The sequence below is a fragment of the Periplaneta americana genome, chromosome 14, assembly GCF_040183065.1.
Source record: "Periplaneta americana isolate PAMFEO1 chromosome 14, P.americana_PAMFEO1_priV1, whole genome shotgun sequence".
Taxonomy (NCBI): domain Eukaryota; kingdom Metazoa; phylum Arthropoda; class Insecta; order Blattodea; family Blattidae; genus Periplaneta; species Periplaneta americana.
In genome coordinates this window covers 109445845-109472471 of record NC_091130.1, presented here as the reverse complement: position 1 = coordinate 109472471, position 26627 = coordinate 109445845, and the positions used below count along the sequence as shown (strand labels likewise).

General features: G+C 41.3%; 1 protein-coding gene across 1 annotated transcript in view; it reads right to left on the bottom strand.

The window, feature by feature from the left end:
- Window positions 1–17519, bottom strand: part of ND-24 (NADH dehydrogenase ubiquinone) — a 32337-nt gene extending 14818 nt beyond the window's left edge. The window contains exons 1-2 of the mRNA XM_069845909.1: window positions 17242–17519; window positions 2021–2086 (exon numbers count right to left, since the gene is read on the bottom strand). Of these exons, the coding sequence (XP_069702010.1) occupies window positions 2021–2086; window positions 17242–17277 (102 nt within the window). The 5' untranslated portion in view covers window positions 17278–17519. The remainder of the gene's footprint in view (window positions 1–2020; window positions 2087–17241) is intronic.
- Between the last annotated feature and the right edge of the window lie 9108 nt (window positions 17520–26627).

The following is a 26627-nucleotide window of genomic DNA, read 5'->3' as shown; positions in this document are numbered from 1 at the left end:
ACAAGATGACTGCAGTGTGTTGACCTTTCACACATGATACAATGACAAACGTAATAAGTTCTTGATCCGTATTATCAGAGATGGTGAGGAAGCCCATGTGACTCTAGAATCGAAGTAGAAGTAAAGAAAGTGTCTCTCGCAACATAACTGAAAAAGCAGATATTCTAGCAGACAATTTCAACCCGTAAGTTGTGAACACTATTTTGGGATGTGAAAGGAGTTTTGCTTATTGAATAATTCTTGCCTCAAAACAGAATAAACTTGGCAGCCTATGTGGGATTCTGAAGAAACTGTAACACAATGAAGAACAAAAGGTGTGACATGCTTACTCACAGCGTTGCTTCATAACAATAATAATCGGTCATGCACTGCTGCTCAAAATCAAGTTCTTATCAGGTCACTTGATGGGAGCAAATGCATCATCTACTCTACAGTCCATACTTAGCACTAAGTGATTTTCATCTATTACTGCGGCAGTTCTCAAACTTTCGTGTATCGCACTCCCTTTTTTTCCTTGATAATTTTACGCCCCTCCCCCATAATATAAAATAAAACGATAGATGAGTATAACCCAATATATGCGGGAATTTAAACTCGACTGCAAACACTGGCTATCGTTGCCGAAGTAGTGCAGTCGGGCTGTATTATGACGTCATTTCCTGTTACCCGAATGTTCATGGCAGATATCGATGAGTCTCGAACTTTCTGGATTAAAAATATATGAATATAAATGCAGCATGTCTGCAGGTGACTTGTTAATTGTTCCACTGCAACCGTGTTGGGAGTTCCAATGCTAGTGTATGTCTCGAACTTTCTGGATTGAAAATATGCGACTATAAAAGCAGCTGTCTTCAGGTGACTTGTTAGTTGTTCCACTGCGACTGTGTTGTGAGTTTGTCACTTGGAGTTCCAATTCTAGAGTATGTCTCGAACTTTCTGGATTGAAAATATGCGACTATAAAAGCAGCGCGTCTGCAGGTGACTTCTTGTTTCATTGCAACTGTGTTGTGAGTTTGTTATTTGGAGTTACAATGCTAATGTATGTCTTGAACTTTCTGGATTGAAAATATGAGACTATAAAAGCAGCGTGTCTTCAGGTGACTTGTTAGTTGTTCCACTGCGACTGTGTTGTGAGTTTGTCACTTGGAGTTCCAATTCTAGAGTATGTCTCGAACTTTCTGGATTGAAAATATGCGACTATAAAAGCAGCGCATCTGCAGGTGACTTCTTGTTTCATTGCAACTGTGTTGTGAGTTTGTTATTTGGAGTTACAATGCTAATGTATGTCTTGAACTTTCTGGATTGAAAATATGAGACTATAAGAGCAGCATGTTTGCAGATGACTTATTAGTTGTTCCATTATGACTGTATTGAGAGTTTGTCATTTGAAATTCCAATGCTAGTGTATGTCTCGAAAATTTTGTAAATCTAAATATAGAAACAAACTTCAAATAGAAAATAAGCTCAGAGTAACTATCTCTAATATAAAACCGAACCTGACAGGCTGCGTACTTCAAAGCAGGCACATATTAGTCATTAGATCTATGCCTCAGAAATGTTTTATTTCAATTCGTTCGTTTTGATTATATTTTAAATTTAAAATTGGAAAAAAAAAAAAATGCAAAAAAAATTCTTGTTCGTTCATCTATTTGATACCCCTCACTCCCATTAAGCTACGGCATGCCCGACAGTTTCAGAACTGTTACTGTGTTATTGCATAGCATATAATGAAGTTCCTTTCCAGCCAGCATTTCTTCGATGACAACATCAAACAGCAGTGCAGAAATGGTTGTCTTCACAGGCAGTCTTGTTCTATGAGTAGGGATATAGAAACTGATGGCCTGTTATAATAAATACCTAAATAATTATACAAAACCATGTAGAAAAATAGTTTAAGATATAGTGAATCTGATAAAAATATACATTTTTTTCACATAAATCCTCGTACATTTTTAACAGTCAAATGGTACTTACTTTCCAAATATGCCTTCCATTGTTAGGAAACTATAATACCACTTACCACAAATAAACTATCACTCAATGCATATGGAGTAGTTTGAAGACCCCTCACATTTGAATTTCGTAGCTAGAAAGAAAGAAAAAAGTTATATTAGTTAATTTAATTATATACTCACTGTTGTGCAGAGTATGTTATTACTATTCTTTACCTTCAACTTCTGTTTTTCATTATATACAGTAATGAGGATTTTAGGTAAAAATTTTTTTGAGTACATATTTGCACAGAAAGTTACATGTCTTAGAAATAATTACGCTCAAATACATAGGTTTGTAGCACCTAAAAAGTCTATTTTGACACAGTGCCTGTTATTTATTTTTTCCTGTTTGCCTGTTTTTCATTGTAGATCAAACACTTGTTTATACAGAGAGTATCTAAGCAGACTGGTCCCACTCCAACCTCTACCTAACAAAATGAATATAATGTCTTCTCTTTGTGGATTATGAGAATGCATATGAAACAGTGAACAGAATTAAACTCTGAAAAATTTTTGAAGAACACAATACAGTCAACTCTGGATATAGTGAACTCGGTTATAGTGAACATTTGGCTATAGTGAACCTAAATCGTTGGTCCCAACCCGCATGCATTATAAAGTACATTAATATTTCCGTTTATAGTGAACCCTTACTTCGGTTATAGTCAACCTAAAACTAGAGCATCCGCAGGAAAATGTAATTTTAAAATGGTAATTTAAGAAACCCTTCTTCCTATGTTCAGAACAAATCTCAAACCTACTACTCATTATGTGCATTGAAAGACAAAGAATTTATTCAGAGAATATAGTGTATGCAGTGAGGGAGAAAGGAAGGATTAGTTCTGACTTCTTTAAAAGAGGTTATTCGAAGAATAGGAAGAGAAAGTGTTTTCTTTTGTAAAAGGAAGCAGAGTCATATCAAAGGGTAAATACAAGAAGGATTACAGTGTAATCACAGTCTAGTATATACAGTCGTGAAGCTCAATACGTAGTAAATATGCACACATTAGATAGTTGCTCACCATTAGGATCGCTAATATCGCCTCATTACAGGCAATGCAAAATAGTACCGTCACAGTCTATTGTTTCTAGCACCCTCAAAACTCAAGCTTCGTGACTGTATATAGTAGACTGTGGTATAATGGTCTTCAACCCTCCCTCACGCATCTTTATGAAAGTGAACCTGGGGAAATTCCAAGGCCGAGTACACAGTAGGCATACCTCTAGTGGGAAGAGATGCGAATCAGTCAGTGCCTACTACCTACATGGTCAGATTAGATTCAAGTTTCGAACTGTGACTATCTGAATGTCGAAGCATAAAGTGTTTAAGTTGGAAGATAAAGTGAACATTAGTACTGATGCTGAACGTGGTCTGTCCCAAGTGAACATTAATATTGTATGTATAGCAACGTCAATAGTATAAAAACACACACTTCGGTTTTAGTGAACCTTGGATATAGTGAACTAAATATGCTGGTCCACAGAGGTTCACTATAACCGAAGTTGACTGTATATCTAAATAATTAAGTCTTGCAGTTAAATCTTTGTATGAAAGGATTTCAATCAGTATTACAAATGAAAACAATAAGATTAACCTTCCAGTAAATATGGGCAGGCCTGGATTTAAAAGTTCTCACATCCTTTGATAATAACAGGAAAAAAAGAAAGTTAATTATATTGTGAATTTTATTAGTAACAACAATGTAATTTATTCCTCACAACAATAATTCCTTTCTACAATTCGCCTTAAACGCTCTCGTCAACAATTGGATTTTCACTCAACACAGTATTCGTTATAGCACTCCACTGATGACAATGACAATTTACTTGGACTAGTATGAACAACAATGAACTGTTAATCTTAACTAATATTTACAAAGTACTATTTACAAATCAGAACTATCAGTTCTCAGTTCACAGTTCTTCTATCTCAGTCACTTGAGTTCACAGTATCTCGAACCACAGACCTTCAGAGATAGTTCACTGTACTTGAACTCGGGTCCCTTGCACTCGAACTCAGGTCCCTCCAACTGCGGTCCACTGCACTCGAACTCAGGCCTTCGGATGCTGATACAGTTGCGGACGCACACTCGAGTCGAACTGCGGTACACAAGGCTTGCTTGCTCTGGCTTACTCACTGACTGAATAACTGAAAACTGGAAACTGCTGTCGTTCCTTCGCGTCCGTAATTTATAACCACAGCGATGTAGCCTCGAAGGTTCCACGCGTCTCTAGAGATGGCACTCCAGAAAAATCCCGAGCCCTCTCCTCTCTACCAGCACCAGATGCGCGCGCACTCTCTCTCCACTCTCTCGCCGCGTTGGCCCTTTCCCCTCTTCGCCGCGCGCCATCCCAAAGTGCTCCGCGCGATCTTCTCTCTTGCGGGACGCTGGTCGTGCGTTCGAATCTCATGTCGCTGTCACATTGCCCCCTCCTTAGGGCTGCTCGTCCCGGGCAGTCCCTTGGTAGGCTGCTAATCGGTCCAGATGCACCACCATCATTTTCCCTCGAGGTTGTCGCTGGATGCGGTACACCACGTCGTTGATCCGGGTCACCACGTGGTATGGTCCATCCCAGGCACGCTGCAGCTTTGGTGATTTCCCTTTGGTCCTGGTAGGTCGATACAGCCACACCAGGTCGCCCTCCTGGAATCCTGCAGAGTTGGCTAATCTGTCGTAGCGCACCTTCATCCTGTCGCTGGCCATCTTGAGGTGCTCTCTGGCCAGTTGGTGAATTCCATTCAACTTCTCGGTGAGTTCTGCCACATAGTCGCTGGCTGGTCGGCGCTGGGTGGCGTGCCAAACAGCAGATCACAGGGCAGGCGCAGCTCTCTCCCGAAGACCATGTTTGCCGGTGTCATCCCTGTTGTATCGTGGACCGAAGCTCTGTAGGCCAAGAGGAACAGTGGGACTCTGGCATCCCAGTCTCGTTGATGGTTGGACACCACCTTCCGCAGATGCTCTTCCAAGGTTTTGATGTAGCGTTCCACCATACCATCGGACTGTGGGTGGAGGGGAGTGGTCCTGGTTTTATGCACCCCCAGACGCTCGAACAATTCTCCCATCAGGTTGGATTCGAAGTTGCGCCCCTGATTGCTATGCAATTCCCGGGGCACCCCGAATCGGCAGATGAAGTTGTCAAGCAGCTCGTCGGCCACCGTCGAAGCCTCTTGGTTGGGAATCGCGTACACCTCTGGCCATTTTGTGAAGTAATCCATGGCGACTAGCAGGTAGCGGTTCCCGCGATCCGTGACCGAGAACGGTCCAGCAACGTCGATGGCGATCCTCTCAAAAGGAGCTCCCACGTTGTACTGCTGCATGGCTCCCCTGCTACGGGTCCTTGGTCCGCGACTGGCTGCACAGGTGTCGCATCTTCGGCACCATTGTTCCGTGTCGGTTCTCTGATGCAACCAATAGAACCTCTGCCTTAACTTGTCCAGCGTCCTGTTGGCTCCCAGGTGGCCTCCAGTCACTCCAGCATGAGTCTCCTCCAGCACTTCCTTCACCTTGCTCCTGGGCAGGACAAGTTGTTCTATGCGGGTCCTTCCATCGGCCGACTCCCAAATCCTCTTCAGGATACCGTCCTTGACAGTGAAGGATTCCCACTGGGCCCAGTAGCTCTTGTAAGTGGTGCTACGGTTGGCGATATCGGCCCATACTGGTCTCTGGCCGGACTCCACATCACGCAGTAGCTGTCCAATGTTTGGGTCCTCCAGCTGCTCCCTCCTTATGGCGGCGCTATCCCATCCTGGGCTCGGCTGGGCGGCAATTGCTCGGACTGCGTGGGCGCTATCCTGCTCTTCTACTTTCAGGCAGTGTTTGCAGCCATCCAGGCACGGACGTCGTGATAGGGCATCAGCGTTGGAATGTTTCTTCCCTTGTCGGTGTTCGGAGGTGAAGTTGTACTCCTGCAGACGTTGAACCCAACGGGCGGTCTGCCCCTTGAGATTCTTGAAGCCCAATAGCCAGGTTAGTGCAGAATGGTCTGTCCTCAGATGGAATTCCTGGCCATACAAATACTTGTGGAAATGCTTCAGGGCTTCCACAATGGCAAGAAGTTCTCTACGCGTCACACAGTAGTTTCTCTCTGCCTTGGATAGTGTTCGGCTGAAGTAGGCAATCACCCTCTCTTGCCCGTCCTGTTCCTGAGAGAGTACTCTGCCGATGCCTACGTTGCTAGCGTCCGTGTCGAGCGTGAACTTCCTTCCAGGGATGGGATATCCCAGTACAGGAGCAGTGCAGAGCGCCTCTTTCAGTGACTGGAAGGATGACTCCGCCTCGTCCGTCCATTGGAATTGTCGTTTCTCCTCGGTCAGCTGGGTTAGAGGCTTAGCGATGTTGGCGTACCCAGCTACGAACCTTCTGTAATAAGTGCAGAGGCCGAGAAAGCGGCGCAGCTCCTGCTTGTCCCTTGGTCTCGGCCATCCTCTGACGGCTTGTAGCTTCTCCGGGTCCGTGGCCACTCCGTTGGTCCCTACTACGTGTCCCAAGTAGTTGACCTTCTTCTGGAATAGATGACATTTCTTCGGGTTCAACTTCAGTCTGGCTTGTCGCAGTCTCTCGAACACTTTCCTCAGGTTCAACAGCTGTTCGCCGAAAGTCTTGCCCACTACGATGACGTCATCAAGGTACAGCAAACAGGTGTCGTATGTCAGGCCTCTCATTACGGACTCCATTAGTCTCTGGAATGTAGCCGGGGCGTTGCAGAGGCCGAACGGAATAACGGTGAACTGCCATAGTCCCTGGCCTGTAGAGAATGCCGTTTTCTCCTTGTCCTCAGGATGTAGCGCCACCTGCCAGTATCCTGACTTGAGATCCAACGTCGAGAACCACTCTGCTCCGGCTAGGGTGTCCAAGGTGTCGTCAATTCGTGGAAGCAGAAAGCAGCCCTTCTTAGTGACGTCATTCAGTCTTCTGTAGTCCACGCAGAAACGCAGGTCCCCATTCTTCTTCTTCACCAGCACCACAGGTGATGACCAAGGGCTGTCGGATTCCTCGATGACCCCTCTTGCTTTCATACCCTCCAGTTGGCTGTCAATCTCCCTCTGTTTAGCTAGAGGGACGCGTCGAGGAGGTTGTCTGATTGGGCGAGCATTTCCGGTGTCGATGCGGTGCTGAACTTTCTCCGTTCTCCCGTAGTCATTTTCAGACAGACTGAACACGTCTTGAATTCTGTCAGTAGATCGTGGACTTGTCTTCTTTCTCTTTTGCTTAAATTCTCCGCCAATTCTCGAGCCAGCTCTTTCAGTGATGGGTCTAGATCTGGACGTGGTCGGTGACACTCCTCGCTATCTGTCAGCGACGTCACAGACACAACCGGCTCGACGTTACCTAGTACAGTTCCACTAGGCACCTCCTTGTCCCGATTGGTGACATTCAGGACCCTCATCGGTACCACCTTCTGATTCGGGAGTAGGGATCTGGCCACATAAACCCCATCTATCGGAGTTGTTTGCGAATCGAGGAGCAGGTTTCTCTTAGGTTGTCCGTCCAGTCTTGCCGTCACCACCATCTTGCAGCCTGCTGGGATTGTCACTTGATTTTCCAAGGTGAGTCTGCTGGCCATGGGTTGGTCTTCGACGTCCCTCAGGAACACTTCATCCTGACCAAAACGGAGGATCCGGCGCCGGACGTCCACCGTTGCATCGAAGATCCGCATGGCGTCGAGTCCCAGGATGACGTCTTCAGTGATGTTGGCGACGAACACCCACATCTCCAGTCTCCTCTTTCCCAATGTCAGATCCAGGAAAACCTCTTTTTGGATGGGCAGGTTCTCGCCTGAGGCAGTACGTAGTTCATACCGGCGCAGCGGTGTCCTCCCAGGTAGTCCACGCACGACTTCCGGTCTGGCGATAGTGAGCGACGCCCCGGTGTCTACCAGTACTCTGCATGGGCGGCCTCTTATCCATCCGTCAGCAATCAGCCCATCGTCGCATCTTCTGTTAACCGTCTTCAAGATCAGCCGAGGAGATGGTGATGACGGCGCCGACGTGCCCCTCGTCGCATCGGCCCCTTTTAGTTTTCCTGTTTGTGACCAGATCGGTCACAGTCCCTCCTCAGGTGTCCAGGCTCGCCGCAGGACCAGCAGGTGGGCACTCCTCGTCTTCGTCGCTCGGGTGATTTCGGTTGACGTTCCTCGACGTCGGCCGCCGCGACGCTCCTAATCCGGTGCGATGCCGAGACGTTCGCCGTCAACTTGGCTGCCTCCATCCTGAGGGCCGCCGCCAGAGCTGCATTGATGGTGCGATGCTCTGCCAAGAGTAGCTGTTGCTATATTTCCGGGTCTCGAACTCCGCTGCCGAAGGTGTAGGCCGTCTCTCCAGCGATGAAGTCATTAGGTAGGCCCCTGAGCGCCTTATGGGCCAGTTGTTCCACCGCCATCGCGAATTCTTGTAGGGACTCGCCTGACTGTTGGACCCTCGTTTTTAGTTGGGTCCTAAATGCTGCAGCAAGTTGATGGTCACCATAACGTACCTCCAGGGCCGCCATTATCTCAGCGGCTGTCCCGTCTTCTGGAACGCTGTGAAGAATCTCCGACGCCTGTCCCTGAAGCGCGGCCAGCAGCTGAGTAGTTTTCTCTGCCGGCGTCCACCCATTGTGCTCTGCGATGGCCTCGAACTGGCGACGGAATATCGCCCAAGACGTCGTACCGTCGAACTTCGGCGTCTTGACGTTGTAATGCCTGGCTGAGGGCGATGGTTCTACATGGCCACTACATGAGGTCCTCAATTCCGACGTCGATCTTTCCACGGCCCGTTGAACTTCCTCGGCGATTATCTGTTTCTGTTTTCTAGCCTGGCGATCCACCAACGCAAGGATTTGCTTGTTTTCTACAGTATGTTGGTCCATCAGCACACTCGTTTCCTCTTGACGACGTTCGAGAGCGCGAATTTTGCCGTCAAAATGGTCTACATCCTGTCTCAACTCGGCTACTGTCTCGTTTATAGTTGTAAAATTCTTGTTTAGGTTGTCAAGATCGGCTTTGAGTTCGTCTTTCACGATGGCGACAATTCCATCTACATGGGCCGAAACGCTTTCAATTTGCGTAGTGACGTCATCTTTCACTCCGCTTATGTCGCCTTTCATCTCCGTTTTCACTTCACTTATGTCACTTTTCATCTCCGTTTTCACTTCACTTATGTCGTTCTTCAGCTCACTGATGTGCTTGTTCATTTCGTCTTTCATTTCTGCTTTCATTTCCGCGATGGCTTGCAGGATCTGCTGTAGGTTCTCCATTGTCGATAATGTCCCGATTCTGACACCAATGTGAATTTTATTAGTAACAACAATGTAATTTATTCCTCACAACAATAATTCCTTTCTACAATTCGCCTTAAACGCTCTCGTCAACAATTGGATTTTCACTCAACACAGTATTCGTTATAGCACTCCACTGATGACAATGACAATTTACTTGGACTAGTATGAACAACAATGAACTGTTAATCTTAACCAATATTTACAAAGTACTATTTACAAATCAGAACTATCAGTTCTCAGTTCACAGTTCTTCTATCTCAGTCACTTGAGTTCACAGTATCTCGAACCACAGACCTTCAGAGACAGTTCACTGTACTCGAACTCGGGTCCCTCCAACTGCGGTCCACTGCACTCGAACTCAGGCCTTCGGATGCTGATACAGTTGCGGACGCACACTCGAGTCGAACTGCGGTACACAAGGCTTGCTTGCTCTGGCTTACTCACTGACTGAATAACTGAAAACTGGAAACTGCTGTCGTTCCTTCGCGTCCGTAATTTATAACCACAGCGACGTAGCCTCGAAGGTTCCACGCGTCTCTAGAGATGGCACTCCAGAAAATTCCCGAGCCCTCTCCTCTCTACCAGCACCAGATGCGCGCGCACTCTCTCTCCACTCTCTCGCCGCGTTGGCCCTTTCCCCTCTTTGCCGCGCGCCATCCCAAAGTGCTCCGCGCGATCTTCTCTCTTGCGGGACGCTGGTCGTGCGTTCGAATCTCATGTCGCTGTCACAATATCATATATACGTACTGGTGAAATCTTTATTCTACAATTTTTACACTTTTTCAGACATTTAAAAATCCAATACGTGGAATTATAAAAAAATAATAATAGATGATTATGCTAAATAATACATACTAACAAATATAATTAATTAATGTTCCATTAATAACTAGACTTTCGAACTACCTGAATATTTACGGATTTCATTTAACAATGAAATGTAATATTAGCCTAATCTATTTACATAATGACTGCTATCTTTGTAACATGAAACTTAAATACAGCTATAAAATTTTATTTTGACCAAATGAAACTATATTTTTATATATCGCATTTTGGGAAGAAGAGGACTACTTACTTACTTACTTACAAATGGCTTTTAAGGAACCCGAAGGTTCATTGCCACCCTCACATAAGCCCGCCATCGGTCCCTATCCTGTGCAAGATTAATCCAGTCTCTATCATCATATCCCACCTCCCTCAAATCCATTTTAATATTATCCTTCCATCTACATCTCGGCCTCCCTAAAGGTCTTTTTCCCTCCGGTCTTCCAATTAACACTCTATATGCATTTCTGGATTCGCCCATACGTGCTACATGCCCTGCCCATCTCAAACGTCTGGATTTAATGTTCCTAATTATGTCAGGTGAAGAATACAATGTGTGCAGTTCTGTGTTGTGTAACTTTCTCCATTCTCCTGTAACTTCATCCCACTTAGCCCCAAATATTTTCCTAAGCACCTTATTCTCGAACACCCTTAACCTATGTTCCTCTCTCAGAGTGAGAGTCCAAGTTTCACAACCATACAGAAGAACCGGTAATATAACTGTTTTATAAATTCTAACTTTCAGATTTTTGGACAGCAGACTGGATGAGAAGAGCTTCTCAACCGAATAATAACACGCATTTCCCATATTTATTCTGCGTTTAATTTCCTCCCAAGTGTCATTTATATTTGTTACTGTTGCTCCAAGATATTTGAATTTTTCCACCTCTTCGTAGGATAAATCTCCAATTTTTATATTTCCATTTCGTACAATATTCTGGTCTCGAGACATAATCATATACTTTGTCTTTTCGGGATTTACTTCCAAACTGATCGCTTTACTTGCTTCAAGTAAAATTTCCGTGTTTTCCCTAATCGTTTGTGTATTTTCTTCTAACATATTTACGTCATCCGCATAGACAAGAAGCTGATGTAACCCGTTCAATTCCAAACCCTGCCTGTTATCCTGAGCTTTCCTAATGGCATATTCTAAAGCGAAGTTAAAAAGTAAAGGTGATAGTGCATCTCCCTGCTTTAGTCCGCAGTGAATTGGAAAAGCATCAGATAGAAACTGACCTATACGGACTCTGCTGTATGTTTCACTGAGACACATTTTAATTAATCGAACTAGTTTCTTGGGAATACCAAATTCAATAAGAATATCATATAATACTTCCCTCTTAACCGAGTCATATGCCTTTTTGAAGTCTATGAATAACTGATGTACTGTACCCTTATACTCCCATTTTTTCTCCATTATCTGTCGAATACAAAAAATCTGATCAATAGTCGATCTATTACGCCGAAAACCACACTGATGATTCCCAATAATTTCATCTACGTACGGAGTTAATCTTCTCAAAAGGATATTGGACAAAATTTTGTACGACGTCAACAAAAGTGATATTCCTCGAAAGTTACCACAGTTGGTTTTGTCCCCCTTTTTAAAAATAGGTACAATTATGGACTCCTTCCATTGTTCTGGTACAATTTCCTTTTCCCAAATAGCAAGTACAAGTTTATAAATTTCGCTATATAATGCACTTCCACCCTCTTGTATTAATTCTGCTGGAATTTGATCGATACCTGGAGACTTGTACTTTTTCAGATTTTCTATCGCAATTTCGACTTCTGAAAGCATGGGTTCGGGTATAAATGGCTCCGCAGTTTGTATTTCAATTTCGTCCCGATCATTTCTATTTGGCCTATGTATATTTAGTAGTTGCGCAAAATAGTTTTTCCATCTGTTTAGGAGATGAAGAGTCTGCAAGCAAGTCACCATTCTCATCCTTGATCACGTTTACCCTTGGCTGATATCTATTCTTAAATTCCTTTATACCCTTATATAAATCTCGAATGTTTTTATCCTTACTATTTGTTTCTACCTCATTCAGTTTTTCCTTCAAGTAACCTCTCTTTTTATTCCTAAGTGTACGACTTGCTTCCCGTCTTTCATTGAAATAATTATCTCTCTTCTCCTCAACTGGATCCTGTAAGAATTTCAATTTTGCCTGTTTCCTTCTTTCTACTACCATGCAACAATCTTCATCAAACCACGGTTTCTTTTTCTTAGTTTCATAATAACCTATGCTCTGCTCAGCTGCAAGTTTGATACTATCTCTGATATTTTCCCACACGCTATTAACATCTAATTCTTTCTCAACTTCGTCGGAACTTTCTAAAGTGGCAAAACTATTCGAAATTTCGACCTGATAATTTTGCTTAGCTTCCTCGTCCTTTAATTTCAAAATATTGAATTTAGTAATATTAACTTGTTGCTCTACTCGCTTGGCTACTGATAATCTTTCTCTTAATTCTCCAATCACCAAATAATGGTCAGAATTACAGTCTGCACCCCTGAAAGTTCGAATATCTACTATACTAGTATGTCTCCGTTTATCTATCAAGATGTGATCTATTTGGTTGTGTGTCAATCCATCTTGAGAAGTCCAAGTATATTTATGTACTGGTATATCCTTATGGGAGAATGTTGTACTTTTGACAATTAAATTTTTCGATGTGGCAAAGTTGACTAAACTAATTCCATTGTCACTACTAGTTGCGTGTAGGCTCTCTTTTCCAATAGTTGGTCTAAAAATATCCTCCTGTCCTACTTTAGTGTTGAAATCCCCCAGTAAAATTTTCATGTGATATCTAGGTAACTGATCAAAAGTATGTTCCAATTCCTCATAGAAGCTATCCTTTATATGGTCGTCTTTCTCTTCTGTAGGGGTGTGAGCATTTATAACTATGATGTCGCACCATCTACCCTTAAGTACTAAATATGATAACCTGTCACTGATAAATTCGACCTTTTTTACTGCTGATTTTATTCTTTTATGAACAAAGAATCTTGTTCCTAATTGGTGATTATTGTTTCCTTCCCCATAATACAACAAGTAATCTCCTATTTGTGATATGCCATTCCCATCTAACCTAACCTCTTGTACTCCCACGAAGTCTATTCTATATCTAGCTAGTTCTTTTGCTACTAATGTTACCCCTCCTGTTCTATAAAGACTAGTTACATTCCAAGTGCCAAATCTCAAAACCTTATTCCTTTGCTGTGGTCGTGCCAGAGAATCAGTCCTATATCGAGGCTTATTGTAGGGATTCGTAACAAGCTGTTTTTTACGGTGATGGGTTGTTAGCCCTTCGCCCAATCCCCAAGCTGGAGGACCACCCCTTATCAGCTGTCCACGACTGCTTATTCAATATATTCGCAGCTACCCAAGAGGACTACAAGTGCAAAAACTTCATGAATTGAAATAACACTCCTGCCTAATAGACAAAAATTTTCTTCTGTCTGTTTCTATAAGGCCACAAGCGGTAGGATCATCATAGTCAATTGCTCTTACTTCTGATTCTATCATAAGCACAGCCAACCAATTGAAGTGATTATGTGACATGATAGACTTCATGTAATTTTTTACTTTTTTCATCACTGAAAAAGATCTCTCTGTAGAACAGTTTGATGTAAGAGTACATACGAAGATTCTCAATGCAATATCAATGTAAGGACAAATTTCTTTTAAGCCTTCTGCATGGATCATCTGGCTCAACTCTGAAATTATGACAGGAACTTTTTTAAGCATTTAGCAAATCTGAAGAAATAAAGACATTCATTCTTAAATGATTCTGGGTCTGGTAAGTCATCTTTGTATACCTCACAAAACATGGACCATAGGAACGATTCTAGGTAAGGAAAAAAAGCGTGAATAGTACTAGAAAGTGTGAAATATTTACATTAAAGGCAGCTCATATAGGCACTTAGGTGTACACGGCAACCATTATGGTCGGCAGTGCAGCTTAGTTTCACCTGTGGAATTGACCCTCAATGCTATCTGATGTCACAATGTAAGATTATGGGTAAAATTATAGACGTACAAAGAACAAAAGCATCCTGGACCAATCTATAACCGAAAGTGCTTCTAAAGCCTATAGTGTTTTATTTTCTATGTAACAAAACATAAACGCACCCTGGACCAAATCAATGACTCAATCATCAGTATTTTACTATACAATATGCTTCTGGTAATTTTTTTAAGAGAATGGATGGAAACGAAGAAATAGTGCTTATTTTTGTATTAAATTAATTCATGAAAGGAATATTCATGCAATATTCCTCCCATACTTTCATTATATGATTGACAGGGATTCTAGTAAGCCAGTAAACATAAAATTAGGCCTATCTTATTGCCCCTATAACAATGCTAACATCTCCAGATCAGACTTGAGTGCTTCCACAACTTCTTTCCAGTCTCTACCAAGACCCTGTACATGCATCATTACAGACTGACCATCGAGTCTGTAATAAGCCCTTGAGAGTTTGATTTTTTGGCTTTGTTAAATGCTTTTGTAGTACACCCCATTGACGAGCATAGCTAGGAAAAAAAATACCAGTACATAAACATTTTTAAGAAGCATTATTTTGATCTTCATCTTACGATGTTTGGATGACGTATATACGTCCGTTGATGTGACATATTAATGAATTAAATACTATTATAGTCACAATCATGCCATGGTATGAAAGAAAAATTTCACAACCTCGAGCGGGAATCGAACCTGCGACTTCTTGTTCTCCGGTCAGGCGCTCTACCACTGAGCTATCGAGTTCGTCTCACGCCAAAGGCTTAGAATTATCCTTTCATACTGGCGACTCTGTTATAGAGTACTGTCCATAGCGTCTGATCTTAGTCAGCACTGCTTATGGGTGGAAAGAAACTTACAAATGTAATCTTCATCTTACGATGTTTGCATGATGTATATACGTCCGTTGATGTGACATATTAACGAATTAAATACTATTATAGTCACAATCATGCCATGGTATGAAAGATAATTCCAAGCCTTTGACATGAGACGAACTCGATAGCTCAGTGGTAGAGCGCCTGACCGGAGAACAGGAAGTCGCAGGTTCGATTCCCGCTCGAGGTTGTGAAATTTTTCTTTCATACCATGGCATGATTGTGACTATAATAGTATTTAATTCATTATTTTGAGTCATAGTTGACCGCAGGTATGTCTTTAGTCTGCATAGTGCACTGACATTTCTTTCCGACTTACGCTGGATGATGCGCACATCAGTAAAAGCCAGACAAGATTATCCACATTTCTGAATGGACAACTGACTCTTTCATCATTGAATTATTCAAAGTTTCTCTATCATAATTTAAGCAGAAATTCTTGTTCTTCTGTTGGAACATCTGTATTTACACTCTTAATTACAATGTGTTTATTTCAGGGTAAGGTTAACGCATCAATATTTTCCCTTTTTATGAAGACATTTTCTGGAAGAACTTGTTTCTTTATACCATGCTGATTGAAAAATTGATTTTGAAATCCCACAGGAGCTGTGTCTATCACTTCAAAGTATTGTTGTTGATAGTATTCTTCATATGATTGATATGCATGTGATTCAGGCTGTTCCATCAAATTTTTGGTGGCTTCTTATGCCTTGGACGTGTTAATGGTTTGAAACCAAGATCTTTAATCTTCTCATTGCAATCTTTTAAAATAGACAAACTTTTCATTAGACCTAAGTCCGTTTAAACCACTAACAATGATTTCAACAGATGTAGTAAGACATGCCGTATTTTTCTCCCTCTGTAAACATTTGTTGAAGAGTTCAAGAATATCAATTACCTGTTTTCCCATCAACAAACAAAGATATGTCACTTCCACTTCCAAACACACTGAGTAGATCAATGGCTCCTTTGTAACCTTCTTCTGACAGTTTACTCGCTTATTTCGAAGACAAGATCATTCTTTATCAGAATGTCCTCTATGTGACCTTTGGTAGATCTGTTTTATGGGACAGAACGGTTTGAGTCTGGCAGCATTTCAACTGGTTCCTGGACTGCTTCCTCATGAATGTGGGTGAATACAGATTTAACTTTTGTGTTAGAAAATCGGATTGTTAACTGACTGGCCCAATTCCCAACACATTTTACTGTTCTATATGAATTACGGCTCTCTTTCATGACAAAGTTACATCAATGAGCACCACATTGCACATAACTAACCAAAAGCTGTTTTCAATATTATTATGATAGACAGAATACTTTTATGGATCTCACTCATGTTTTCGATCTCATCATAAGCTTTTCCTCCCAATATTTAGCAATGGTAGTTGTAATCCAATGACAGCATCACAAACGAGAGGTTAAAGCAGTTTGTAAAACCCCACAAAACAGGATGTACTATCCTAGTCAAATCACCATGCCTCCAATTAAAAATGTTAAAAATCAGGGGAAAATATGGGAGATTCCAGGAAATACGGGAGGGTAAACAACTTTATATACACACCAAGTAAGCTGAATATAAAGCCTCTTACCAATGTAACTCTTATTTTTAAAACCCTTCTTTATAACAACACAACTGTTTGTAACAATATTTTTCTTTGCTTCCCTAAATTGCTATTGAGAGATTTGATTGTATGTTACTAGTCAGCGATGGGTATGATGTATACAATGGAGGGGGAAAGGAACTGGCCACCTGCCCCCATTGTTTCCTGACTTAGTTGCCTCATGAGTGATGTCTTATTGGTGTCACTCATGAGCTTCAAACCTGCCTTCGGACAGTTGACTGGACAAGAGCAGATTTGTAATTTATTACATCATTTGCATTTTCGAGAACTCATGAAAACCAATCTAGTAAATTCTGAAACTGTTACATTAACCTGTATTAACCATTTATTAATTGAAATACCCCTGGTATTATAGCTACATCCTTCGTAAATATTTGGCTTTCCAAGCTGCCGATTCCCTTACTGCGTCCTCTCGCCAATGCTGCTGCTTTAACACTCACGTACTAATAATGCATATTTGGTACCTCGTAAAATAACAAGCAGCAGATATTCCGATTTTCCCGAAATCTTAAGGTCTAAGTAAATTAACAGCATATCAATACACATTTCCGCAATCAATACAGAGAATTTACACAATTACTTTTTTCTACTTCTGTCATATTTGTTATTCCATATGTTTAATACTTACAACTATCTGACCAATGTTTCTAATACTGGATAACATTTTGTATTAAATATTCGATATAAGAAATACAGGAACTTCTGCTCCTTCTGCTATAAACACACAGCCTTCCAAATCTTCATCTTCTAAATCTTTCATGGCCTCGATATTGTAACAACAAAAATACAATCTAAAAAGTACTACAGCGATCCCAGCGCACTGTGGTGGCATGAAATGAACACTAACAACCCGCCCCGATCACCTGTATAACCTCGGTTGGTAAATTAAGTAGTAGTCCTGATAGTGTGACTACATTGTGTTGTATTACTTTAATTACAACTTTCTTTCTTCATCATTTTTATGTTATGTGCATGGTCATATAGAATGACTGTGTAGTAATTACTTTAGCTTGGCTCTCATAGCCAAGCTTTCTGTCTATTAAAATAACGCAAAATGCTGAAGACTAGTGTCTAGCAGTGGCGTCGCGTGACATTTTGACATAGGGATGATTAAAATACAGTAGTCTGCTTTCGTGATATGCGGGAGTTGCGTTCTGCTTTCGTTCTATGCGAGAGTTGCGTTCCTGGAAATAGCCGCTTATACATGAATGTTTGAGTTGAATTTTCAAATTTTCTTTACAATTTTCTTGTAGCGTGTTTACATGCAACACGAAAGACGAAAGTGCATAGAATGAGACCGACTACACTGTTGATAATACAGTAAATCAAAATAAGCTTCATAGTTTTCTTTTAGGTTTAACAAAATTTCTTCAGGAAGCGAATTTGCAAAGGTGGTGAATTGTGTAAGCCATCGGCATGGCTCAGTCGGTTAAGGCGCTTGCCTGCCGGTCTGAAGTTGCGCTCGGGCGCGGGTTCGATCCCCGCTTAGGCTGATTACCTGGTGTGGTTTTTTCCGAGGTTTTCCCCAACCGTAAGGTGAATGCCAGGTAATCTATGGTGAATCCTCGGCCTCATCTCGCCAAATACCATCTCGTTATCACCAATCTCATCTACGCTAAGTAACCTCTTAGTTGATACAGCGTCGTTAAATAACGAACTAAAAAAATTAATTGTGTATGATCAAGCAACTCAAAAGTTTCAATATGGAATTTTCAGAAAACTTTTGAGTAATATCGATTTTGATAACGTGTAGGATTTCATTGAACAATCGCCTATCTCCAGGGATTGCATCCAGCCGTGATCTTTCAAATTGAGGATAATTTTCAGCAGCAAAATCATCTATGCGTTCCCAAAATTCCTGAAAGTAATTTCTCAGTCCTTGCTTGTACTCCTCTAAATTAAGAATTTTTGTTTTACAAAAAGCAACATCTGTTGTTTTTGAAACAGAATATTAGAATGTTGCAATATTGCAGCGAATAATATTAGCAGAAAATAAAATCAAAATCCTTCAGTAAACTTAACAGCCTTCGTCCATAAACTACAGTTTCGTGGTCCCATTAACAATTTTCATTATCCATTATTGATTCAAATAAACATTCCAACTTTGATGATTTATACTTATTTTTTTGAAAGATGGGACATGACAGTTAAGCGGCCGAGCTTGGAACTACAGTGCCATGTTGCCAATATCGACTGCCATCCTGCCAGCTGATTGAAGCTAGCAATTGTCGTTAAGATTGCTTACGTTAAAACATTCATTGGCAATTGACGCGAAGGTAAGAAAACAATACAAAAATCGACAGAGAATCAAACATGAAACGCACCAATGCTAACATTGTGTGAACAATAAATGTCGCCAAGAGAGCTATTAAGCACTCCTCATGTGGGAAGTATAAGTTTGGCAACTCAACCGTTGTTACCATAGCAACAGACCTACCACGCTATGTGACATTCAGTTGTTTTTCCGATCACAACGCTCGTGTCATGTCCCATCTTAAAAAAAAAAAAAAACAAGTATAGAGAAAAAACTCGAAAATCGAGCAAGATTAGTGAAGATCACTTTTACTTATTTCGTAAAATTGGCAGACTGAGTTAAGACGAGGTTTAATAAATTTGTACGTGAAGCGTACACAAGAATCGCTGACTTACAGTGGCTGCGAAATTTTGCATGTACGTAAATCATTATGTTCGCATGCCATCACATTCGCTCCATCGTAGGTTTGAACAATAACTTTATCATTACAATCAAAATCGTTAATGACTTCGAGAGCATGTTCAAGGAGAGCATTTGCAGACTATCCATGCTGACGCCTGTTCCTTTTTAAACTCCAATGTCGCAATCTTCTGTTATATATCGCAGGATTGATTTCATGCTATGTCAGAGCTCTCATCCAGAATTAAAGCTACGAACGGTGCTTTACAATCCTCTTTCCTAATTTTATTATCCATGACTTCGCCACTGAAAATATCAAGCCACTCTGAAATTTCTGAATTGAAGGTGAAATGAAACGAAACGAAACATAGTGCAATATTCTAAGTATGTTTTCAGTAAACTGTCGTGCCTTGCAATCTCGTTAAAAAAATTGCCTTGATTCTTTGAGAATTTACTTTCGTCATGCCCTCTAATGCAAGACTTAATTTTCCAAGACTCATATAGAATGGCCAAGAATTGTTTTGTTCTGTCGAACAAGTTCGCTATGCTTTTTAATAGAAAGCCTATACTGATCACTTAGAGCAAATTCAATACTTAGGGTTTTGACAAAGAAATTCAGTTGTTTTTAGAAATTTGTTGTGGCTTGCAGAGTCTTTGGGTCGTTTTCTGGATCTGTAAATGTTATTTAAATCACTATAATCTGTATCATTCCACACAGATTTTTCACGAGAAAATAATAAACAAAGGCACAAAAAAGTTTACTCATTCCTATACGTCTCGGTTTTATCATCATTAACAGAGCAGGTAGAATGGGTTGTGAACTAGCAACGTACCGGGCGAGGATTGGTACCTGGGCGGCGCGGGCGGTGAAGTGGATCCCGGCAGCTTCAGGCCAGAGGAGTGCGGAACCGACCCTGAGCAGCTTTGTGATCCTGATACTAGCCATGCTGTTGGTGATTGGAGGAGTGGAACTGAACCCAGGACCTGTGGAATCTGTGAAGTGCGGAGTCTGCAAAAACAATTTGAGGACTGGCCTTCTGTGCATCACCTGTTCGACGTGGTTTCACTTCAGCTGTCAAAAACTCAAGAGGGACCAGCATATTGAGGAGAACTGGCGGTGTAGGGAATGTATGAGGGACATAGCTGTTGAGACCACGGACACAGAAATTGAGTTGCTGAAGAAAGAGGTGGCGGAACTGAAAGAAAAGCTGCAACAGACGGAAGAACGACTGAGAGAGATGGAAGCTGAGAACAGGCGGCTACGCGAGGAACAACACGGGGAGGCGAGCGAGGAGAAGCAGATATTGGTGATAGGAGATTCCATGGTGCGACATGTGGGACAGGAAAATAAGGACCTCGAAGTGCTGTGCTACCCGGGGATACGAGTCGACGAAGTGAAACTCAAATTGGAGCAACAGGAGAAACGGGACATAAAAACTGTAATATTACATGTGGGGACCAATGACCTGAGGCGACGATTCGAGTACGTTATGGGAGATATGTACGACTTGGCGGTAAGAACGAAGGAGCTGTACCCCCAAGCGAAGATAATTATCAGCGGGATAGTGCGGCGACGAGATTTTCACTGGACTCGGATTGGGCGACTCAATGAGGCATTCGACTGGGTGGCAGATAGAACGGGAGCAACATTCGTGGACCCAAATTCGTGGATCGGTGACGGGGACCTGGGACGTGATGGAGTTCATCTAAATCGACGAGGAGCGACGGGACTAGGAGCGCTGTTCTCGAGGGCGGCGGCAACGGAGAGAAGGAACGACCGGGAATGACGGCGGCAAATAGTATGTACGAGTACTATTACAACGGCGGAGGAAGCGGCGACGGCGACGGCGATGGGAGAGACGGAGGCGGTAGCGGCGGCCACAGCGGAAACAACAGGGATCACCAATATTATGTCATGTAATGGTAAGTCTTTAGTGGTGCTGCAGGTGAATTGTAGAAGTATTTATAATAAATCAATTGAATTCTGGAACCTAGTAGATTCGCATAATCCTGACGTCATAATAGGAACGGAATCATGGCTTTCCAGCGAAGTAGCAGACTCAGAAGTATTTAGAAACGACTATGTAACATACAGACGCGACCGTGTAGGAACAGGGGGAGGGGTTTTTATATGTGTAAAAGAGTGCCTGCAAAGCGCTGAAAATTTTAAGGACTCGGAGTTCGAAATGTTGGGTGTAGATATAGAGGATGATTATTCGCGAAACATATTACACATCATCGGTTTATACAGGGCCCCGAAAGAAGGCTTGAACGTACTGTATAAAATAAGAGATATGTTGGAAAATAGAAAAATCCGCGGGCAGTATGTTATCGTTGCAGGGGACCTAAACTTGCCTCAGGTAAACTGGCAGGGTACAATAGACGGAGGGATGAGTCAAGCCCAGTCATTAGTAAACACACTCATCTGGAAACATAACTTAATTCAAGTAACAGACAGAGCGACAAGGGGAGATTCGTTACTAGACATATTTCTTTTAAGACCCTCAGAAATAGTCGCAGGTATTGAAGTGATTCCAGGTATTAGTGACCACGACGCGGTAATTCTTGAAATATTATGGAATGCTAAGTACAAGCAAAGCGGTAAAAAGAACAAAAATATCTTGCAATATAACAAAGCGGACAGAGAAGGCTTCCAAAATTATCTTAGAGAAAAGTACTCATCATGGGTAGTAAAGGGCAGTAGTGTAGAAGAATGCTGGGCGGAGTTCAAGCAGATTATATTAACAGGAATACAGAAATTTATCCCGGTTAAACGCTTATCAAACAATCCCGATCAGGAATATTATAATAAATACATACGGAAACTGAAAAGAAAACTAAGGAAATCCTACAGACAGCGCAAGGAAAGCCTTGCAAAACAAACAAAATTCACACAACTATCGAAAGAACTGCTTAATGCGAAGAAGATAGCGCAGGAAAATTACCTAAACAAACTTTTCAAAGGTGAACAAAACGGGTGGGGGGAATTTTATAAATATGTGAAGAGACGACGCAAGGAAAATTATTCGAGCCTCCCCCTAAAAAATGACCGCAATCAATTTATCGTACAGGACAGCGAAAAAGCAGAAAAATTAAATTCCTATTATGCCACTGTTTTTGGGATGAGGACAATAGTACCACACTTAGCTTCTGTGGAAAATACGGGTCAGTTTTCTATCAAGCCTAGGGACATAAGGAGAAGGATCTCTAAGTTGAAAACTCATAAATCAGTAGGACCTGATGGTATCGCCGGAGACGTACTAAAATTGGGAGGGGAAGCCATGATTCCCTATCTAGTGCCTCAGGGTACTGTCCCGCGAGATTGGAAAGATGCAATAGTGGTTCCAATTTATAAGTCAGGGTCTCGCTCAGATACAAAAAATTACAGACCGGTCAGCCTTACCTCTGTGGTTTGCAAACAGATGGAACACTTGATTTCAGCTTATCTAAGGCAGCATTGGGATGACTCAAATTGGTTACATAACTGTCAGCATGGATTTCGGGGGGGCTATTCATGTGAGAGTCAATTAGTAACGGTATGTCAGGATTTAGAAGACGGAATAGATTCCAATAGCCAAGTAGATGCAGTGATTATTGACTTTTCACGCGCATTCGATGTAGTCCCACACGATATATTGTTGGTTAAACTACAATCAACGGGGATTGACTTCAGAGTGCTCCAGTGGATCAAGGAATTTTTAACTTGTCGCACTCAGAGAGTACGGGTAGGGGAGGAATTATCGAACCCAATTGAAATTACTTCCGGGGTCCCGCAGGGGAGTGTCTTGGGGCCTCTTCTATTCTTGGCTTTTGTAAATGATCTGCCAGTTAATATCTTATCTAGGGTTCGCTTATTCGCGGATGATTGTATGTTATACAGGGAAATAAAAAGTCATGAAGATACTACTCTTCTCCAGAATGACCTCAATAGAATAAATGATTGGGCAATAGCCAACAAAATGAAAATAAATTCTCTAAAGAGCAAAGCCATCAGCTTTACAAGGAAAAGAAATAAAATAGTCGCATCGTATACGTTAGGGGGTGAAACCATTCCGGAAGTTAACAAATGTAAATACCTCGGAATAACATTTAGCAGCGATCTCGGCTGGGGGGAACACGTTACAGACACAGCGGGAAAAGCATGGAGAGCGTTACACTTTGTGATGAGGGTACTAAGAAAAGGTTCTGATAAATCCAAAGAGATTGCATATAAATCACTAGTACGTCCAGTAATGGAATATGGTGCTGCATGTTGGGATCCTTACAGATTAGAACATATTAAGACACTGGAAAAGATTCAAAAACGGGCTCTTAAGTGTTGTTGGAAAAATTCACCATTAAAATGGGACACACTCACGGACAGGAGAACGCGAATTCGATTATGCGCACTGTTCAAAACATACAGAGGTGAGCCTGCCTGGAAAGAAATAAAAAATAGGTTGCAGCCGCCAAATTACTCTTCAAGGAACGACCACTCATATAAATTGAGGGAAAGAAGGCAGAGGACGGACACTGGAAAGTTTTCTTTTCTCAATCGTACTATCAGGGACTGGAATGCTTTACCTGCAGACTTACTAAAGGCTTTACCAACAACCAAAAATGTATTTAAAAATAGGCTTAAGGACCTTACTAATAGACGGTAATTATACACAGTACTTAAAGGGTGTAAATGATATGTTGTTATTGAAGTGTTGTATCAGTGAAGAATTATGTTGTGTCAGTGAAGTGTGTTGTATCAGTGAAGAAGTATGTCGTGTCAGTGAAGTGTGCTGTGTAAGTGAAACGTGTTCCTGTCAGTGAAGCTGTATAGGTTATAGTGGCAGTGCAAAGTATTTGAACAGTGAAATGTTTTTGAAGTGTTAGTGAAATCAGGATAGAATCAGTGAAATGTGTCGTAGTTCCAGTGCAGTGAGTGAGTTGACAGCGAAATGAGTGTAATGTTGAAAGGTACTTGTGCAGATATGAACATATACTCGTGGGTTTTAGTTCGATCTTAGTTTTAAGATACAAATTAGAATATTTCAAATGTTATTTTAAGTGATCGTTTCATTTAATTTAGTATATTCCCTGTTGTTGTTATTATTATTGTTATTATTATTATTAGTATTAATTATTAGTATTATCATTAATTGTATTTTTAATTAATAAGTTTATTATTGTCATTATTGAGTGTAATTAGTTACCACTGCCACCGGGTATATATCCATTGCAGTGTGAATAAATACATACACATACAACACAGAGGTTTCTGATTCGGCAAACATACCTGCAGATGCGATTCTTAAATCCACAGGTTATTCTGTCGCTTGAAAGTTGTGGCAAAATTACATATTTAGATCCGACAGTTATACAGAATGTTGTAGGTTAACTTAAATGACACTATAAATAAAGCACAGCTCTCACATATAATTTTTAAAAGTATTACTATTAGCAATAACTAAATATGTCATGCAGCAAAGTTATAAAAAAAATTGAATATAAGCACACGCGCGTCGTCAAATGCGAAACCTACATCACATCCCTTGCTAACGATATAAGTGACGTTCTTCCACTCAGCAGTTGCCTGTTTTGATATATAGCTCAACTGATGTGACGGATACTGTCACACTTTGCCACATAGCCGCAGGACGGTTATACGTAATCTACTTCGCATCCTCAGCACAGTGACGTTCTTCCACTCAGCAGTTGAACGTTGCCTCGCTCCGACATACTCCTACCGATGCGACATACACAGTCACATTTCTTGGGAGTAAGAACTCGCCGTTAATAAATTGGCACGGGTGCGCGCCTTTGTCACTTCGTGTAATATATTGCCATTGCTGTAGCAGCGACATTTAAAATTTGAAAGTAATCTTAAAATAATAATAACATGTGTAACACAATACACCCAAAATAAAGTACCGGTAAATAACGATAAATATATTTTTGTTCAGAAAAATTCAGGGGATGCGACACATCACCCGCATCCATGCACGCTACGCCCCTGGTGTCTAGTCGAAAATGACCCTGGCATATAATTGAGGCGTTTCCGCTTCTTTCCAAAACTTGCCTTTATCCATTTGAAAAAAAAAGAGTTAGTGGTGCGTGGCTTTCTTTGTTAGGCGTGTAATAATTCTATCGTAAACAATTAAGTCAAAAGGTCTTTTTCCCCGTAGAAATCTATTCGTAACTTGCCTTATCTATCGTACTTGTCATTTCATAACTCGCGTAATGCAGTCAACCAATGAATGAGAGTCTTTCCTTCACGAGATGTGACGTCACATTTTTCCACGGTTTGTGTCTATGTCTAGGTGTATCACAGTGATTATTCTTATTTCAAAGGCCTTTTGTGTGATGTGAATAGGTAACTGCATCAGTAATATACCTACTTGTTCATTGTTAATATTTAGATGATGATAGAGAATATTACTCTTACTATTAAAGGCAAAGGAAGAAGACGGAAAAGCGATCCAGATTCCTGGAAAAAGAACCAGTAGAAGATAAGGAAGCAATCCAGCAAAATAAAAAGAATTCTTTCTGAAAATGCTGAATTTTGGAAATTAGTTGCTAAGAATTTTCTAAAAAAACTGAATTGTGGAATTCCATATATTCCTCTGCCAAACGATAATCTTATTAATAGAGGTGTACAGAAAAGCGTGACAGATATGGGAGAACCTTCCTGTATTACAGACATCGATGTGGGGAAATCGACAATGAAAAAAAGGAAAAAGTCTGGAAGACATGAACGTGCCTCCTCCAGAAATTCCAGGAGTAGTCCTAGAACCCGCCAAAGCGAAGAACCTGTTTCTCACAACCGAAAGATTACGCGTATCAGCAAAAAAAGAAAATTGTAACCGATATAATGTTAAAGAAACGCCAACTGAAAAGTAAAAATGGGGAGCTTCCCTTAGCTTCTGAGGCTCACTTAAGAAAATTGGTGAAAAGTCTTAAATGTCCCTGTGGAATATATTCCCATGTCGCAGATGCCATTGCACAATATTTATGCCAGAACTCTTACATTTGATGAAGTTAAACTTAGGGAGAAATTCAGTTCAACTCGATTCGTTGAAAATAGACGGCTTTATTGATTTGGAAAATATTGCTCCAGAAGCAAGCAAAAATGATCTAGCAAATCATACTCTAGTTTCATGTTTTTTCCTTTCTTTATAGCTGGATTCAACTAATAGCAATATTTAGCTGGAGCGCCACCTCTATTGACATTACCGCAAAAAATACAGGTCATCATACAGTATAGCTAGAACAAGCCTGTGTTAAAATCACTGGTTTCACGTCAGATGGTAGCGAGCCTAATAAGAAGTTAGGGAAAGGTTTGGGAATATCCGGCAATAGAAGACACCTTAAGCGTTCTATTACCAAATCCA